Source organism: Phoca vitulina, unplaced genomic scaffold (assembly GCF_004348235.1).
Source record: "Phoca vitulina isolate PV1807 unplaced genomic scaffold, GSC_HSeal_1.0 scaffold8, whole genome shotgun sequence".
NCBI classification, from domain to species: domain Eukaryota; kingdom Metazoa; phylum Chordata; class Mammalia; order Carnivora; family Phocidae; genus Phoca; species Phoca vitulina.
Genome location: NW_022589711.1, coordinates 10338422 through 10357918, shown reverse-complemented (window position 1 = coordinate 10357918; position 19497 = coordinate 10338422). Strand labels below are relative to the sequence as shown.

Here is a 19497-nt window from a genome sequence, read left to right as displayed (position 1 = left end):
TGCATCATACCAATTGAGCCATACAAAAATGTGGTGAGCATTCTTAGTACACATTTCACAGGTGAGAAAACAGAGGCTCTCTTAGGAGGAAAGACCTACCCAGATCTATTGATCCATGAGTGGTATCATCACGATCTGAATGTAGGCCTTATAACACCATTAAAACTGTCTCTTGAGATTTCACACTTTATGAAAGTGTGATAACAATTTAACATGCCACTACTTCCTATGAATATTTACACTTTAATGTGAAAGTAAAGACTGGCAAAGTATAACCCAAAGTTTCCTTAGTAGTAAAAAATAAGATGTTTTGACAACTCTAGAGATTTTATTTGTAGGGAGGGTTATCTTCCCCTTTCCTGAGGGTCAGTGGACTCAGCCCTGATTAATTCCACTTATTTCCAGATTCCTCTTTGTCTGCAAATGGTGAAACCAGAATTCTGATTTAATTTTAATCTTTTTATTTCTGTAATGTTGTAGATTGATTCTGTTTGATTTTGAATGCTTTCCATTGTAATTTATAAGTTTGTTTCAGAATATATTAGACACTTGAGCAGAATAGATAATTCTCTCATGTCATCTCAAGGTATTTTCTTCTGTGCAATGTACTAAGCAAAGTTGTATTGAGAGACTGATTTGCACTAGCATAATATGAATTGAGCTCAAGGACACACAACCAAAAGAGAGGGAGAGGGAAGAATTCTTAGTGAGGGGTTTACCATGTGCGCACACACACAAGCATACACAGCAAACAAACCTGGAGAAGTCTTGATTGTACTTCATTATTACATCCTCGCACACTTGTTTTGCTCTGTTTAAGGATTACACCAATAGCTTTAAGATAGTGTGGGGTCTTAGGTATGCCATCTGCCAAAACCCAAGCAAATTCTGATTTCAGCCTCCAACTGGGATTTAAATAGAGCCCTCATTTTTCATTAGATCATCCTATTTCTAAACTCATTGGAAAATCTCTGATTCCTTTTCATGATTCTGTCCCTTCAGAAAGGTGCTAATTCAAGAATTTGGACAAACATGGCAATGAATGAATATTTTTATCTTCTATGGTGAAAGACTCAAAGGTAGAGCCAGGCAATCCTCCTGAAGATGGTTCAACGGAAATAATTAGTATATGAGGTGAGGTACTCAGCACAAGTTTTGAATTTAAATGTTTGTCATACATGCTTTGCCAAGGGTTACCTACTCTGTCACTAACATAATTTCCAGTTCTTTTAAGTCCTTAATCAATTTAAAGCCAGAAATGCCCTGGCTACATTGTTTGATTGAAATGAAAAAGGCAAAATTTCTATTGCTGGTTAAAATGGTTTTAGTGACTCAAGTGCGCTATTTGCTTTTCCATTCTCAAAAAGTGACCAGGGTAAAGAAGGAAAACCCAGTGTAGAATACAGTGCATGTACTCCCAAGAATGTTGATAGAAACATATTTTAGATATGAATTCAAATCAGATTTATAATAAGGAAGTGCCATGCCTGTAGGAAATCATTCAATTATCAATAAAATATCAAATAAATGCAGTAATTAAAGCAAATGAAGATAAAGAATTATCATTCTCTGCATTTGTGTGTGTGGTTTGCACATTACCTGAACGTTTATATACTTCTCCAAAAATCAACATTGTATTTTTTGTACAGGCTTCTTAAAATAAGCTACAAGTGCTAGTGTTAACTTTTATCTATAGTATTTATTTTCAAAGTGTTTTTCCATTTGGAGAAAAAAAAGTGTCTTAAAATATTCTGCAATTTCAGCCATGTAGCTATTTTTTGAAGTTAAAAAGGATGCACAGATCTTTTGTAGATAGCTTGAAACACAAAATATATGAAGAGGTGTACTGCTCTTTCTCCATACAGAGAGGCTTGAGCCTTTAGAAAGAAACGCTGTTGGCTTCAATTGTATTGAACAAAGGCACTGAAATGTAATGTACCTCAAATATTTGATCGAAATAGGGATGTAAAAGCTGTCTTAAGAGCGGGTAATGGTATGTATAACGTGTCACCAAAGTAAGAACTGTAAATATGAACTTAAGATGCAATAGAAATGGTATGCTTATATCAGTAAGCTAACACAAATGATTTCCTTTTTTCTTAAGCATAAATATTATGATTCAGTGACTCAATTTACAATTTGTTCAAAGTATACACATACATCAACATATATATTTCTCTCTATATATACCTATATGCATATGCATACATATACATATACATATATTTTAAATTCTATTTATAGTATTTTTTTTCTTTATCCCTTTATCTGTTTCACCTATCCTCCACCCACAACCCTGCCTCTGGCAACCTCCAGTTCTGTATACTTAAGAGTCTGGATTTTTTTGCTTGTGTCTTTTCTTTTTGTTCATTTTTGTTTTTGTTTTCTTTGGGTAAATACCCAGTAGTGGAATTACCGGATCATACGGTCATTCTATTTTTAATAGAAACAGTGGCTGCACCAGTTGGTATTCCCAATGACTGTGCATGAGGGTTCCTTTTTCTGTACATCCTACTAACATTCGTTTTTCCTACCGTTTGGATTTTCGCCATTCTGACACATGTAGGGTGATATCTCATTGTGGTTTTGATTTGCACTTCCATAATAATCGGTGATATTGAGCATCTTTTTATATGCCTGTAGGCCATTTGTATGTCTTCTTTGGAAAAAAAATGTTTATTCAGGCCCCCTACTCATTTTTGGAATCAGGTTATTTGGGGGTTTTTTGGGCATTGAGTTGTGTAGTTCTTTATATTTTTTTAATGTAAACCCCTTATCAAATATAACCTTTGCAAAAATTTCTGCCATTCAAGAGGTTGCCTTTTCACTCTGTTGATGGTTTCCTTTGCTGTGCAAAAGCTTTTTATTTGATGTAGTCCCAATAGTTTAATTTTGCTTTAGGTTTCCTTGCCTGAGGAGACATATCTAGAAAAATGTTTCTATAACCAATGTCAATGAAATTACTACCTATGTTTTCTTCTAGGAGTTTTATGGTTTCAGGTCTCATATTTAGGTCTTTAATCCATTTTGAATGTATTTTTGTTTAAGGTGTAAGAAAGGGGTCCAGTTTCATTCTTTTGCATGTAGCTGTCCAGTTTCCCAGAACCGTTTGTTAAAGAGACTGTGTTTTCTCTATTGTATATTCTTGCCTCCTTTGTTGTAGACTAATTGACCATGTATGCATGAGTTTATGACTGGACTCTATTCTGTTCCATTGACCCATGTGCCTATTTTTATGCTGGTACCATACTGTTTTGATTATTAAACTTTATAGTATATCTTGAAATCTGGAATTGTGTTATCTCCAGCTTTGTTCTTCTTTCTCAAGATTGCTTTGGCAACTTGGGGTTTTTGTGGTTCCATACACATTTTAGTATCATTTATTTTAGTTCTGTGAAAAATGTTGTTGGTGTCTTGATAGAGATTGCATTAAATCCATAGATTGCTTTGGGTACTATGGACATTTTAACAATATTGTTTCTTCCAATCCATGAGCATGGAATAGCCTTCCATTTGTTTGTATCATCTTCAATTTCTTACATCAGTTTTTTATAGTTCTCAGAATACAGGTCTTTCACCTCCATGGTTAAATTTATTCTTAGGTGCTTTATTATTTTATTTCTACTTATAATATCTTAACTTTTAAATTGACTGTATGCCATGTTTTTGAAAGATCAGAACATTCAAGAACAAAATAATAATAATAATAATAACGGAAAATAAAATCTAAACATACTTTGTAGGTGGTGGCATTTGTTAGTTTTGGTCTTTTATAGTAGATTTGCATTGTTCATAGTTGTACAGTCAGGAGGTTTTGTTTGGTGTGCTTATTTTTTTTTTTTTTAAGATTAATTCATTCACTTGAGAGAGGGAGAGAAAGCACATGCATGAGCAGGGGGCAGGGGGTGGAGAGGACAGAAGGAGAGGGAGAAGAGCAGACTCTCTGCTGAGCACAGAGCAGGACTTGGGGCTGGATCCCACCCTGAAATCATGACCTGAGCTGAAAGCAAGACTTGGTTGCCCAACCAACTGAGCCACCCAGGTGCCCCTTTGTGTGCTTATATTAATATGCATACTAAAAAATGAAGTCCTGGTTATAAAAAAAATAAGTTTTATCAGTTTAAAGATTGCCTATTTGCAGATGCTCAGTTTTCCTGTTTTCTCAGTCTGCTAACAGCTCATTTTTCTTATAAATGCTTAGACTCTCTGGTGAATGTACTATTTTTAAAACCTAACTAATGTTCACAGGACAACGGAACAAAACTTGGCCTCTTGCATACATGTGAAAACAATAAAGCAAAACAGAGCTTCATTCATAAAGTCTTTCTTAATGATAGTAATTTCTACAGAAAATTAAGCCACCGCATACTGAATAGATGTTACATACATCCATGCAATTCATCTTCACATTTACTTATATATGTACATAAATGAATTCTGCAGTATATAGCTATTATTTTCCTTACTGTGCAGAAGTAAACTGAGGCATAGCGTTTATGCCACTTGTCCAGGACTGAAGTGCTAAAAACTGATGGAGTTGGTCTGAGCGCAGTCTGACTCTTTAAACCCAGGTTTCTGCATTAAACCAGTACTCTCCTCTAGAATCTCAAGTGGCAATTTTCACAATAGAACATCAAGATGAATTAAAATACCAACACAAGAAAGAGGTATCTGAACCCAAATGGTATGAGTTGTACCACAAGAATGCACTCATTTAGTGGGTATTTATTGAGGTCCATGAATATAAAAATGGGTAAGACATGGTCCTGCTTTCTGTGAGCTCACAGTCTAATGGGAAACATGTAAGGAAATAAAAACTGTTGAGACACATACCATTTTGGCAATAATATGTTGATGATAACTATAGGAGCAGAGAGAATACTTAATAGCCTTCAAAGAGTGATGAATCGACCTTCACAGAGGAGGAAATTTGGGGCAGGGCCAAGTAGTAAAAGTCATTGTCAAAGTTACTACAGAAACAGGAGGGCAAGATCATCAGAACCAGAGAGAACAGCACACAGGTGTGGCACAGAAAATATGGGCTGACATGTAGGGCGAGTAGGAGGGAAGGACGCAGAGAAGATGCCAGACAGGTAGGGAGAGACTGGCATGTTGGGCCAAGTCATATCAAAATGCTTGATTTTGTCACACTCAGCTAATTAAAATAGGAACGATATTATCTACGTGAGCTCATTGACCACAATGGCTAGCACATGGTATCCTGCATAAATCAGAGTCACAGAGTGGATGCAAAGATGTGTGGTAGTTAAGAACTTGGATCCTGGACCAAAAAGTCTGGCTCTGGATTTTAGTTCCACAACTCTGGGGCTTTGGGAAAAACATGTGATCTCTCTGAGTCTGTTCCTTTTCCTGTAAAAGACAAATAAAAATTGCCACAACAGCAACAATAACAACAATAATGATGTTGCTTACTAGCATCTTATTAATGCTTGCTTTACCCCCCCATAATGTTTTAAGATATTTCATTGCATTTACTCATTTAATTCTTTAATATTCTCAACCACCTACAAGTAGATAGCATTGTTACCCTCATTTTACAGAGCAGAAAATGAAGGCCAAAAGGAGGTCAAGTAAAAACACAGAGTTGAGCATGTATGGATTTAACTCAAATAGTCCCAATGCAGAACACATAGTGCTGCTAAGAGCTGGGGTGGAAGGTCCACGGCGCCTCGCTCTTATGTCTGGCAGCTGGTGCAAGCCATCGGCCATGATGCCTCACTCAGCTCCTCATGGCCCCTCAGCCTCCAGTAAGAGAGACCAGATGCCTTTTGTGGCAGTCCTCAGGCCGAGTTCCAGAACAAAAGCAGAGACACAACCTCAGAAGTCAGACATGTCACTTTTGCTGCATTCCACTGGTCAAATAAGTCACAAGGCTAATCCAGCTTCAAGTGGGGTTGAAATAGACTCGGCCTCTCCATGAAGAGGATCGCCAGAGCAGCATGTACATTGGCAACATGTAGGATTGCAGCAGCTGCTGCATTCATCTTTGCAAACACTACCACAGATTTTCCAGGGGTGCCCTTGATTTTGACCAGAGGACACATTCACACTTCCGTGCTTAGTTTTGGTCTAAGACAGTCAGGTATCATGAGAACCTCAGCTATTAATGGAAAACTAAATTTGGTATGCTAGCTTAAATATTTATTGGTAAGACATATTACAGAGAGGTTTTACTAATATGAGTTGAAGATTTTCTAGTTTATTCTCAGTTAACTGGAAAATTAAATTGAATACAGCATTCTCTTTTTTCATGAATGTTCATTACTCAATATTCCTATGTATATAAACCTCTCAATTCTTCTGTCGGTGATAAAAATTAGAGCTTTGACTGTTATACAAAAAGTGCAGAATACTGTGAATTCTGAAACACCTGTTCAGGTAGGAAAATACTGATACTTTTAGATCGAGTTAAATAAAATCTGATGTCATGCAAGGAAGCACATGGTTTTTAGTTTAATATTTGTGAGGATGTATTTTTAAGTTCTAGCAGATATCTTCATTTTTCTATCAATGCTATAATGTTTTTCAGTGGTTTATTAGAAGGCCAGTAGTACATTTCATGGATGAGAATTGGAAATATTGGAAATACTGTGTATCTGATGGATAGTCATAGCTCCCTCTATTATTTCATTTTGGAATGATATTAAGACCACACTCAAAAGGTTAGTCTTCCAAAAGTTGGTCTTGCTAAAAATTACTCTATTTAAGAAAAATCTTAATCAGTGATATTCAAACCTAAATGCCAGATATGCTTTGACCATGGCATGATCATGCCTCCGGCAAAATGATGACCTGCAGTCTCCTTTTCCCATGCATTTTCCAGAGAAGTGTCAAGATGAACATCAATTCCCTGTCATCGATTCCCAATTAATGGGCCTAGACCCTCTCATGGCATTACATTTTTAGTAAATCAGACACAGACTTGGAATTCAAAATAAACCTTTTTTTCACGTTCACTAAAACTCTGTGCAAGAAGGCCCCAGAGTTCTGGGGCGTGGAGCTCACCAGACACAAGCAAAGTTAAAGACATGCTTTAGTTTCTTATTGGGTTCAAATTGTAGTGTTTCATTTCCACAGGCATGACCTTAGAATCTACTTGAAAACCTGACTTGTCATCCAACAGAGGGTGGAGCTTGTAATACTCAGGGAAGGAAAACCTGTGATACTATGACCAGGTGATTAAAAACATGACAAAGAAAAAAACCTTAAAATTTAAATTTAAAAAAGGGGCGCCTGGGTGGCTCCGTCGGTTTAGCGTCTGACTCGATCTCAGCTCAGGTCTTGATCTCAGGGTCGTTAGCGCGAGCCTCCTGTTGGCCTCTACACCGGGTGTGGAGCCTACTTACGTTTTTTGTTTTTTAAGTATGTGACAAAGAGATCATCTTGTTTGTCTAATTAAACATTAAGGATCTATCGATTTGCTGGGACACTACCTTTCCATTTAGGATAGTAGTGGCCTTCTTCCTCACGCTGCCTTGCTCAGAATTTGTAACATTTGTACTTGTAACATTGTTCCCAGAGGTGACTCCATGCTCCTTGAATCAGCACTGTATGTTCCGTGAGGCCTTCCTGCCTTTCACTACGGCTTTCCTATAAGTGGTGTCAGCCCGGTCACAGGAGGCCCTCTTCCCATGGCCCTACCAATGCACATCCAAGTCTCTTTTTCTCACTTTTTCACTCCTGTACTTCACTCCTGGTCATCCTTTGTCCTTGATGAATCTTTACGTTAGTCCTGCTTATGTCAAACCTTCTTGTACGCATTTCCTTGATACATAATCTATTTCCCAGACTCCTTCTGCATTAGATGTTTCTCTAATTCTTTAGAACATGATTCATTTGTGTCTGTATTTCTTTTTTCTAAGTTTTCTAAGTTTTCTTGCTGTCTGATTAACTAAATCATAAGTTAATGGGCATAGTTATGTCTAATAACTATGAGGTCCTAACTGAGGACCCAACACAGTACCTCTATACTATCTATCAACGTATGTATCTATCATTCTTGTATAGTTACTAAAAGAATTTCAGGCTTGCTAGTAGCCTATTTTATATATCCATGTGTCCAATTAAAACCTGGTGTTAATGTTATTTGCATAAAGCAGTTATTTTTATTTGTTTGTTAATTTATTCATCTAATTAAACAATTATTGAAACTATGTATAAATAGCTGTTCTAATTACCAGTGGAAAGAATGAGACACTGTCATGGCTGAATATTTTTTTATTTATCATGACAGTAGGGACACAAAGAAATCATTTTTGCAAAAGTATTTTTAGCCCACGTACATCTTTATAGATCTAATGGGTGGAATCCACTTCAGGTGATATAAAATTAATTGTGGTTGAATTTTAACTTCTTGTCCTTCTCTAATGTTCTATGATACCATTGATTATTGTAATATGATAGCAAAAAAAGCAGTGGGTGGAATGCTCTTAAGAAATGGGGAATCCTCTTTCATAATACATAAAAAGAAATTCACTGATGTCCTTTTTTTTATTTTTAAAGATTTTATTTATTTACCTGACAGAGAGAGACACAGCAGGAGAGGGAACACAAGCAGGGGGAGCGGGAGAGGGAGAAGCAGGCTTCCCGCAGAGCAGGGAGCCTGATGCGGGGCTCGATCCCACGACCCAGGGACCATGACCTGAGCCGAAGGCAGACACTTAATGACTAAGCCACCCAGGTGCTCCCACTGATGTCCTTCTAAAAAGCAGATGCCAAGGATGGATTTAGGGCTTCCTGGAGTAAAAAAAAAGATAAGAACACCACCACTCACAATTTTTGCTTCCTGTTGTTCTTCCCAGGTGGAAGTCATGCCAATGGATCATTTATATGAGATATTGAGGTTCTACAGTGTGTCCAGTGCTGTCCTTGGGACCTGATAGGCAGAGAGCCCTTAGAAATAGGGTATTTTATCAGACTCATAGAAACAGAGACTGGAATGATGGCTACCAGGGGCAGGAGAGGGAAGGAGAGATGTTGGTCAAAGAATACAAACTTCCAGTTATAAGGTGAATAAGTTCTAGGGATCTAATGTACAGCATAGTGATTATAGTTAGTAATACTGTATTATAGACTTTAAAGTTGCTAAGAAAGTGAATCTTACATGTCCTCACCACCAAAAAGAAATGGTAATTATGTGACATTATGCAGGTGTTAATTCAGGGTGGTAATCATTTTGCAATATCTAAGTGTATCAAATCAATATATTGTATACCTTGAACTCACACAATGTTATATGCTAGTTATATCTCAATAAATCTGGGAAAGGTAATTTAAAAAAATAGAGAATTTTGTGTAACAAACCGCAAACCCAAATTGAGTTGTGATATTATACTCTAGACAAGTGTGTTTTCCTGTAAAATATGATACGGGGATATCTCACATGTTATTGATACTATTGTTAATTTATAGCTGAAGAAGCAACCACTAGTATTACTCATAGTTGGGCCATGCTGTCTATAACTGACCATTATGGACACGTGTTTCCCAATCATAAAGCAACCGCATATCTTACCAGTTTTACTTCTTTCAACTCTATGCATCTGTGCATCTCTACGCATCTGTGCATCTCTACAGCCAGAAACCTTAGGCCATTGTCATATCTTGTCTGGACTGCTGCAATAGCCTTTAACTGGTTTTCCAGTAATAACGCTCACCCCTTCAGATCCATTTACACATTGTAGCCATTGTGCTTTATTTAATTCAAATCTACCTTATTTGGAACTAAGACCTTTATATGTGTGGACAAATAAGCCATTTCTCACTAGATGTAGGGTCTTATTTTTTATGTTGGTATGTGTTTTTCTTCTTCTCACACAACTTTCAGTACTCCTTCCCTATTTGGTTTGAAATGATAGTGATGTTTCGGAAAGTTATTTAACAAAAAGAAGAAGGAGGAGGAGGAGTTCAAAAGACCCTTCTCTTCACCTTTGATCCTCAAGTCTGCCTAGATAGCTCCACCCCAAGAAGTCTATTCCAGAAGCCAGCAGCAACCTTTGAAGCCCTTTTCCCACACTCTCTATGTGCAATTCACCAGCCAATTTTGTTGATCCTGCCTTCAGAATGTGTTTCTAATCTATTTATTTTCTATTTATTTTTCTTTATGTCTATCACTGCTATCACTCACCAAGGAGATGGTCACCTAACCAGCCCCCCCTTCCATCTTGACACCCTCCAAATTATTCTCTCTATTGAAAGGAGAGTAACCTTTTAATGCAAAAATACATTTCTTCTGAAAACCTTAGAATATTGTTCAGAATCCTTAATATAGCTTCCAGGGCCCAAACTGAAAATGTCTTCCCCTACCTCCCTAGCTATTCTTTTGTCCTAGTATGTGCCAAGCTCTTTGCTGCCTGAGAAATTTTTGCATAAGCTTTCTGTCTGGCTGGACCTATTTTCTGTTTTTCCCACTTTTGCCTTGTATGTGCATATTTGTCCTCTCTCTGCTTATGCATTACTTCTTCAAAGAACCTTTAAATTAAGTCTCCCTATTATAATCTCTCTTTAAAATCTTTCACTTCATTGCAGAAGCAATTTAAAAGTATGTATCTTAAAAATAAAATAAGTATGTATCTACTGGTGGGACTGTATTATATGGTGTCTGTTTCCACTCACTAGAACATCAGCTCCATGAGAACAGTGACCACATCCATGGATTTATTGCAACTCTTCAGTAATTAGCCTAGCATGACACATGTTGGATGCTCAGAAAACGTTTGTTGAATGAATGAACGATAGGAGTCTTTTGACTGCTTCCATTAACTTCCTTGAGTCAGGATTGATCTATTTGATTAGTTGACTGATCACTTTCACTTAGGAAGAGTGAGACTGCTCAACTCCATTGGCTCAGACCAGAGTGTTTGTTTGCACAGCCAAGTAGAGGCAGTGCTTGGAGAAGGAAGGAAGAGAAGGTGCAGAAATGCACTTTGCCTATTCAGTGTCTTAAGTTGAAATAGCTGTGGACATGTGGAATTTAGGATGTGACTGCCAAATAACTGGCTTTGTACCAATTTGTAATTTTAGAGCAGACTAGGCCCATCTGCTGATAATCTTCAGTGCCTTTCTGTTAAAAAGTTTGCATATTTGAAAGCTGGTTTTAGAATGTGTCTGCAGATTAGAAAGCTAGTCTTAGAATGTAACTAGGATTTCCTTTTTAACTGTTAACATCTTATAATACTAATGGCCAAGGAAAGCAAATGATAGCATATGAATAAATGTGTATCCCATATTCATAATTGCTCTGTTTTGATGATCTCCCAATTCTCACCACCTAAAAGTTAATACAGAATGTAAGTTTTAAGCTTTTACTAGTGCAGTGTAGATCATAGAAGACTAAGATGTGCTTTTATTTTATGGTTAGAATTGACTTTATTTTTTTATTTTTAAGGTTTTGTGGTTTTTTTTTTTTTTTTTAGAGGGGGTAGGGGGGCAGAGGAAGAGGGAGAGAGAGAGACAGAATCTTAAGCCAATGTGGGGCTCGATCTCACAACCCTGAGATGATGACATGAGCTGAAATCAAGAATCGGATGCTTAACTGATTGAACCACCCAGGCACCCCTAGAGTTGACTGTAACTGAAAGAGAATAAACATAAGTACAGTTTCCTATTTATCTGTAATATCTTGTAATATGCCCAAGGAAAGCAAATGACAGCATATAAATAAACACATGTCCAGAGCATGAAAGAAGTTATCCTGGCTGTTTTAAAGAGTTAAGGAGGGCACGTGTGGTGATGAGCACTGGGTGTTATATGCAACTAATGAATCGTTGAACGCTACATCAAAAACTAGTGATGTACTATATGTTGGCTAATTGAACATAATGAAAAATAAATTTAAAAAAGTTATGTTTTAATTTTAAAACTTACCAACTCAAATTAAAATCCATAACATGGGAAAAATGTACCACCAGTTCAAACTTTTAGTGAGTTTCTTCTGTGTACAGCAATCATTACTGAATTTAGGGATATAAAGAAAATAAAATACAGTCAGGCCCACAATGAAGTATACACCTAGTATTGAAAAAACACACACACATATACACACATATACATTTAACCTTTAAAATAATTGCTAAGATCTCTACTTCCAGGTGAATAAGTCATGGGAGAAATGGATAATTGTACCTGAGAAAGTCTGAGAAGATAAACTATTAAGCTATTAAGCATTAATAGGATTATACAAAGTAGTGACAGGAAAAGGTATTTCAAGTAGAAAGATAATATGTAAAAAAACCTGAGAGTCTGGAAGTTCATGTTCTTTTGGAGAACAGAGAGTTTCCTAGTATGGCTAGATTTTATGGCTCATAACAGGAATGAGAAGAAAATAAAAAGCCTTCCTTAATGCCCCCCCAGTCAGTCAGACTATTTTCTCTTCTGGGATTCCACAGAAATCACATATGGGTTTTCACTGCATTTATCATACATATCGCATGAAAAATTATTTGTTTAAATATGTCTCTCCCAGAGGCGCCTGGGTGGCTCAGGCAGTTAAGCATCTACCTTCAGCTCAAGTCATGATATCAGGGTCCTGGGATCAAGCCCTGAGTCAGGCTTTCGGCTGAGTGGGGAGTCGACTTCTCCCTCTCACTCTCTCTCTGTGCTCTCTCTCTCAAACAAATAAATTTTTAAAAATTATTTTAAAAAAATATGTCTCTCCCTTTAAACTGTGAGCTTAGTATATGGATATTTTGTATTAATGATATATTGATATGTTATAGAAATTCAAAGAATATTTCTTGAATCAAGGAGTCTGGAAAATTTAAGTTAGAACTAGATTCAGAACGCTCTGTCTCTATAACTAGTTAAAATGTTTAGAGTCGTGTCATTTTTGCTTTAAAACTAAGGAGATTCCTCATAATAATCTGAATTTCTATCTTCTCATTAAAATTTGAAACACCTGGTACCCCAGGAGGTGGCAACTCACAGCTGAAGTTGAGTGACGGCCACCATCTTTCACGGGACTTTCTCTGCAGTTGCCCCAGTCCCCACCTCCCCCTCTTGTTTTCCACTCAGCCTGTTTCCTCGACTTAGGTTATCTGCTTGGCTGCTGTAGACTTTTATTTTCTTCCTTCCTCTTTGCTGCAGTGCAGGGGATAACAGTAAACAGCACATTCTCAGGTATGTGTTCTAGAAATACGTTTTGGCAGCTGTTGGAACTATTTCACTGTAGATGTAGGTCAAGTTGTAGAATATTATTATGTGGTTAGCAGTATCCTAAAATAGCTTTATATGCTTGTTAAAATAAATGTATGTAGATTATTATTCTGTAATGTTCTTAGGGGCATAAAATTATTTTTTTATTTTTTTTTTTTTTAAAGATTTTATTTATTTATTTGAGAGAGAGAGAATGAGAGAGACAGCACATGAGAGGGGGGAGGGTCAGAGGGAGAAGCAGACTCCCTGCCGAGCAGGGAGCCCGATGCGGGACTCGATCCCGGGACTCCAGAATCATGACCTGAGCCGAAGGCAGTCGCTTAACCAACTGGGCCACCCAGGCGCCCAAATTATTTTTATTATTAAAAAAAAAATAAGTTTGGCCCCAAGGCAAGCTTCTTATGTCATTGCAGTGTAGTTGCAAAATAATCCAGACAATATTGCTATTTGTCCATGGGAAATAGACTTAATTGTAAAACAGAGAAGTATAATTTGCTGAAAAATCTGCTCAGCTTATGAGGCGATAAAAATCATTCTGCAGGAAACAGGAGAGATAGAATATACCAACATGTATTTACAAAGCAAACAAGTGTGTAGGATACAATGCAGATGATCCTTGAATATTTTGCCCTGCTTCATGGATTTGGGATATTTTTGGCCGATTGTCTCTTGACATTATTCTCTGAATAAAAAAAAAAAACAAAAAACACATGGTACAAGCTAAGTAGGAAAGATGATTGTTTACCACTCCCTCTTTTCAGAGGTATTTTTATCATGCCTTACCAGCAGATATTTATATATCTAATCCCTTCTCTAAGACGCTAGAAAGAGTTTTGAGAACAAGTGTTTTTTCCCCCTTTCCTTAACAACCACCTCTGTTCGAAATGAGGTGTGTTTGCAGTGCCAAGATTAAATATTCAGGTTTGTCAAGTACTATAATCTGTGGTACAGGAATGGGTAGGTGGGAAAATGCTGAAATCTCAGCTTCTTCTTGTTATCATATTATGAAAAATGTTGACAAACATTTGGAAGAAGTGAGAGTTGGCAGGAGCAGGTTAGGAACTGCTAGCTGCGGAGAGAGCAAATTGTCAGCTTATCTCTCCTGACATTTTGCTTATGGATAGAGGAAGGGTTTACATCCCTTCTAATTTTTTTTAACATTCCTGCGTAATTCAAATGGAGAGCCTGATGAGAACGTACCTGCTTTTTTAAAATTTATGGGGAAAACGGCATTTTTGCATTTCTGCTGAGTGAAATGACAGGATTGGCTCCAGATTTCGAGTCCCAGGAAAAGCCTCAGGTTCGTCTGTGACAGGACTCTCCACAGAGGTGATTTTTGCCTGGCATGGCTGTGCTGTTCCTGACGCTACTGCTCTCCATGGCAGAAATAACTTCTCCTGTGGGTGTCTCGGGCATGATGAAAGCTGGGTCAAGGTGGAGAGGTGAAAAGAATCGTGAGTAACCGGGATTTTTTTTTTTTTTTTTACTCTTGGTGCATTTCTTATCTTTCTTCCTTATATTTAAGAATGCATCAGATCTGCCTAGCTCTGCAGTTCACAGCAATTGCAAGAGGTTGTTTTAAGACTTAAATATAATTTTACACATTAAATATGCATGCAGAATAAACGGGCTCCACCTTCTGTAGGCTCCACACATCTGCAGTATTGTTCTGGATTTCACTGCAAGACCTTTGCTTGGCTTTCCTCATTAACTCTTACAGTTCCTGAGACTTGTAAAGACTGAGCAGATAGATCCAAAGGCCATGTATGTAAATTAACATCACCTCTTCATAAAGTTCCAGTATGTTGCTGACATTTGTGGATGGTTCAGGCGCTAGCTGTGTAATAAAATTCCTACATATACGCATTTTGTTTTGAGGGTAACAGGAAAGGAAAATGAGAAATAACCAATGTCGTAAGAGCTCTGATTTGAATAACTTAAGAGTTGAGCTGCTTTACAGTTGGTAGTTGCAGGTTGATAAATGTATGGTTCTGCAGAGCCGTTTAGTTCTTTATTCTCTCCCTATGAAAAGGGACCTCCACAATTTCCACTATTAAATGTATATACTTAAGACATATAGTGTTTAAATTACTATTGTAGTTTTAGAACTGAATCTGTTTCTGGTATTACTGAAGGAGAGAGAAATGGATTTGACATTCGTTTCCCTCTGAGCTAATTGGCCAGACCCAGCCACCGCCCTTTCTCGCTTTTATCATCCTATTGGCCACCAGAGGTTCCACTTTCGTGTGCGCGTGCGTGTGTGTGCGCGTGCACGCGCATGCTTCTGTGTCTGTGTGTGTGTGTGTGTGTGTGTGTGTGTGTAGAAAGCTCACACATAGATATATTCCTCTTCTCCAATTTTAGAAGTAGAAGTTTTCCTCTTCTCTAAGTCTCTTTTCAAAAAAGAGATATAGCAACGGACCCAGAAATCTGTTTGGAGAAGAGGAATACTTCTCTTATATGTCATTGAATGCTCAGAGGAGGCGTGCCAATGAGCTTATTTCACTGGAACTTCCTCCAGAAGATTCTAAGTAACCTTAAAGCTAATTGCTAAGCTTATGTTTTCTGCTTCAATCGTGTCTTTGGCCAATTTATGGCTCTGTTTTACTGACTTGAGTAGGAGTTGGAATGCTCTGATGGCTAGATCAGTGGGAACTGGAAGCCACACAAGCTGGAAAAGCTTTCGATTTAACTACTCAGCTTCCAGTCAAATTTCTCAGTGATCAGTTATGACTGACGTTTTGGTTTCCTTTCTCTTATTCCTTTTTTCCCCTTTAATCTGTCTCTTCTTTCTGCTTCTTGTGATTCAGAAAAGGCTTACTTATAGGTCTGATATTTACAAATAAGTGATTGCTCTTATTGACCATTTCTCCTCTGGACATGCAGTTTGCTTTAATGTTTTGTTCTAAGGTGTGACCATGGAGTCTAAATTGTGTATTCCCAGTGGAGAATGCTAAAGGAGGAATTCATTTCTCCCCAAAGTCCAAGATTCACCCATTTTACTACACACCTTAGACTTAAATCCAATCACTCTAGTCCATGATATTTGTTATAATTTTTACCTGTCTAGCTTTATAAGTTCATAATATTTTCATATGCATTACAAGACAATATATATACAATAATCTCATGATTAGCAAGGATAGATATAAATACTTCCATTTAACGAAGAGGAAATTGAGATACCAAAAAGTTGAATGACTGGCTCCAGAATATTCACCCAGTTAACTTACAGACACAACTCTATAACCAAAGTGTTTAGACCTCTAATTCAGGGTACTTTCCATTGTACAAAGCTCCCTCAGAGAAAAAGCTAACTGTGGAAAACCCATACACCAATTCCTGAGAGAGCTTTGGGTCCACTTTTAAAACAATATCCTCAAAATGAATCAGTTAGAGGATATTCAAGATGATACTCTTTTATCTAGGCACTCTCAAAGTTTTCTTTCTGGTTGGACATGAATAAATATCTTTATGAGAACTGTAGCAAGCTACAAATAGCAATTCTGAGAATTTCCAAAGTTAAAAAAAAATTTTAAGGAAAAAATGCTTGGAAAAAATTGAGGATGAAGATGGGTTCCGAAAAAAAGGGGGGATGGAATTATGATAAACTATTCTTACTGTAGAGGTACACTTTTTTGTTTTTAGATTATATGACTTCTCAGGAGTTTTAGTACACTGTAATTTCCTGTATTATGATCACTATTGTGGTCTTCATATGGTGGTTTTCAAAAAAAAAAAAAAAAAAGGAAAGAAAGAGAAAAAGATAAAGAAGAGAAAGAAACAAAACCAAAAAACAAAACAAAATAAAAATAAAAAAACAGGGGGCAATACAAAATCCTAAACTCTTATGTTTCAACCTTTTACTTTTTAGATAAACCACTAGGAGATACAAAATTGAATAATCCAAGCACACCCTTGCTTTACATAGTTTGGGTAAGGAGAATGGAGGCAATTCGTTGAGAATTTCTCAGCTAAGAGAATTTCTCAGCAAAGAGAATACAGATCAATTAATTCCCAACAATGAGTAAATTGTGATAGAAAGCTTATATCAACTAAATAGATCTCTTATGAGGGAATTTGTGACATGTTTAGAGGGATATTACATTTTCTAATAAACTGAGAGTTATATACTTTATATGGCAGCAATGAAAGTTAAGGTAAGAAACCTCAATCAAAATTTTTGATTTCCAGAGAACATCAATTCACAAGTTTAGGTACGGGTCTGAATATCTGAGAACATTTATATTTGTTGTTGCCTCTGTCAGAAACTGTAATTGTTTTGTCATATTCTTTTCATGGGCTTCTGAGGGCATAAAACAACTTCAGAGATTGTTAAAACCATTCCTATACTTCAAAATGGATTTTGGTTATGTTCTTTGAGAGACTTTAGTGCCCTTAAATGTTTCCTTCACTTACATTTTTTTCAGTAAGTAGAATTTGATGATGTATTTTGGTATTTATCTAATATTCTGCATCTGTTTATAATTTTGCCTATTTTTTGAAATTGTGAGTTCAAGAATGTTATTCCTTGTATCATTTTTAACATTTAGTAGATTTCTGGACACTTTGTAGAAACTCATTGGGCATTTGCTTAAATAAATGGACTCTTCAACAATACCAGTCAAATTTGAGTGTATAAATTAGTGTGTGTGCATGCATATATATATATATATATATATATATATATATAATTTAAGTAAATATTTTAGAATAGGTACAATTATTGAATATGGTCTTATTCTTTGACAAAAAGTATTTATGTGCAAAAATATCCATCAAACTATTGCAAAAAGTAAATAAATGTAAAATATAGAAAGAAAGGTAAATAAATGTAGTAGATCCCGTAAAACATAATCATTTTCAACCACTAAAAGTGAATTTTAAGAGGGATGCCTGGCTGGCTTAATCAATGGAGTGTGCAACTCTTGATCTCAGGGTTGTGGGTTCGAGCCCCATGTTGGGTTTAGAGATTACTTAAAAATAAAATCTTTTTAAAAAGTGAGTTTTAAGACATAATGCATAGAAAAATGCTTGAATGTAACATTTGGTGAAAAAAAAGCTGTACAGATTTATATACATTATGATTCAAAACAAGAACTCATATAGGCCTTCTTAGATTAGTAAGAACTACATGCCATCTAACTCCCAATCCTCTAGTTCTGGTTTTTATAGCACTTACTGTCTACCTTCATTTAATATATTTATTTCTATGTTTCTTTCTCCACTAATAGAATATAACCTCCAACAAGTCAGGAACTCTCTCTCTTGTTATTGTTTCTTTCCTCAACTTTAATATGGAATGTAAGAGAGACAGTCATTCAACAAATATTTTTTTATTAAACAGTGTTTGAAAAGAAATTCAATGAAAAAGAAATGCTCCAAGTTAAGAAGAGTTTTCATTAGGAATAATTATTATGTAAAATCTCTACTTATTTTTAAAATGCTCTTTAAGGTTTTTCTCACTATTTTTAAAAATAAACATATCAGTTTTGTTTTCCTTTTTTTTTTTTTTTTAAGATTTCATTTATTTGAGAGAGAGAGAGAGAAAGAGAGAGAGAGAGAGAGAGCACCACGAGCTGGTGGGGGGTGCATGGTGAGGGACAGAGGGAGAGGCAGGTTCTCCTGTTAAGCCGGGAGCCCAGCATGGGACTCGATCCCAGGACCCTGGGATTATGACCCGAGCCAAAGGCAAAAGCTTAACCACCTGAGCCACCCAGGTGTCCCTTGTTTTTCTTTTTTAAGCAGGCATATTATCCATGGAAAAGACTGGATCATAGTCATAGCATATAGATAGATAGATAGATAGGTTTGATCCTTTAGACTAATATAGCAAATATTTTTATAAAGAAAAAATAAGCCTCTATGTCATAGAACTCCAACAACAATATGACAAGGAAAAGAAATAGAACATTGGTAATAGATGTGCCATAATTTCATTGTACATTGATGGTTAATGACATATATATACCTTAGTGGTTATTTTATTTCAGTTTATACAATGTGCTTATCTTTATTTTCCTCAGTCTTTAAAGTAGATAACAATAAATCAAACATTATAATAAATACTTAACATTTTGCAAAGAAAAAAAAATGAATGAGATATTAGTATGTTTATCTTTTCTAAACAAACCATATAGAAACTAAAACCACCAATAACAACCACAACTACAAAAACTTTAGTAGTAGACTCTACTAGGGAAAGAATTTGAACTTCTTCAAATAGCATGTGTTAAATAGTAGTCTAAGCAGGGAAGAACACAGAAAGGAAATCATTGCTAGAATGAAATGAAGTTTGCAACAATGACTTGGAAAGAATTTTAT

At 36.3% G+C, this 19497-nt stretch overlaps 1 protein-coding gene across 6 annotated transcripts in view; it reads left to right on the top strand.

Moving 5' to 3' along the window:
• Nucleotides 1-19497, top strand: part of ROBO1 (roundabout guidance receptor 1) — a 1119036-nt gene that overhangs the window by 329112 nt on the left and 770427 nt on the right. The window contains exon 1 of one of the 6 annotated variants that reach the window (XM_032406317.1): nucleotides 13536-14627. The exons of the other annotated variants lie outside the window; for them this stretch is intronic. Coding sequence (XP_032262208.1) covers nucleotides 14519-14627 — 109 coding nt within the window. The 5' untranslated portion in view covers nucleotides 13536-14518. Of the gene's footprint in view, nucleotides 1-13535; nucleotides 14628-19497 lie in introns of those variants that run through there. 6 annotated transcript variants of the gene reach the window in all.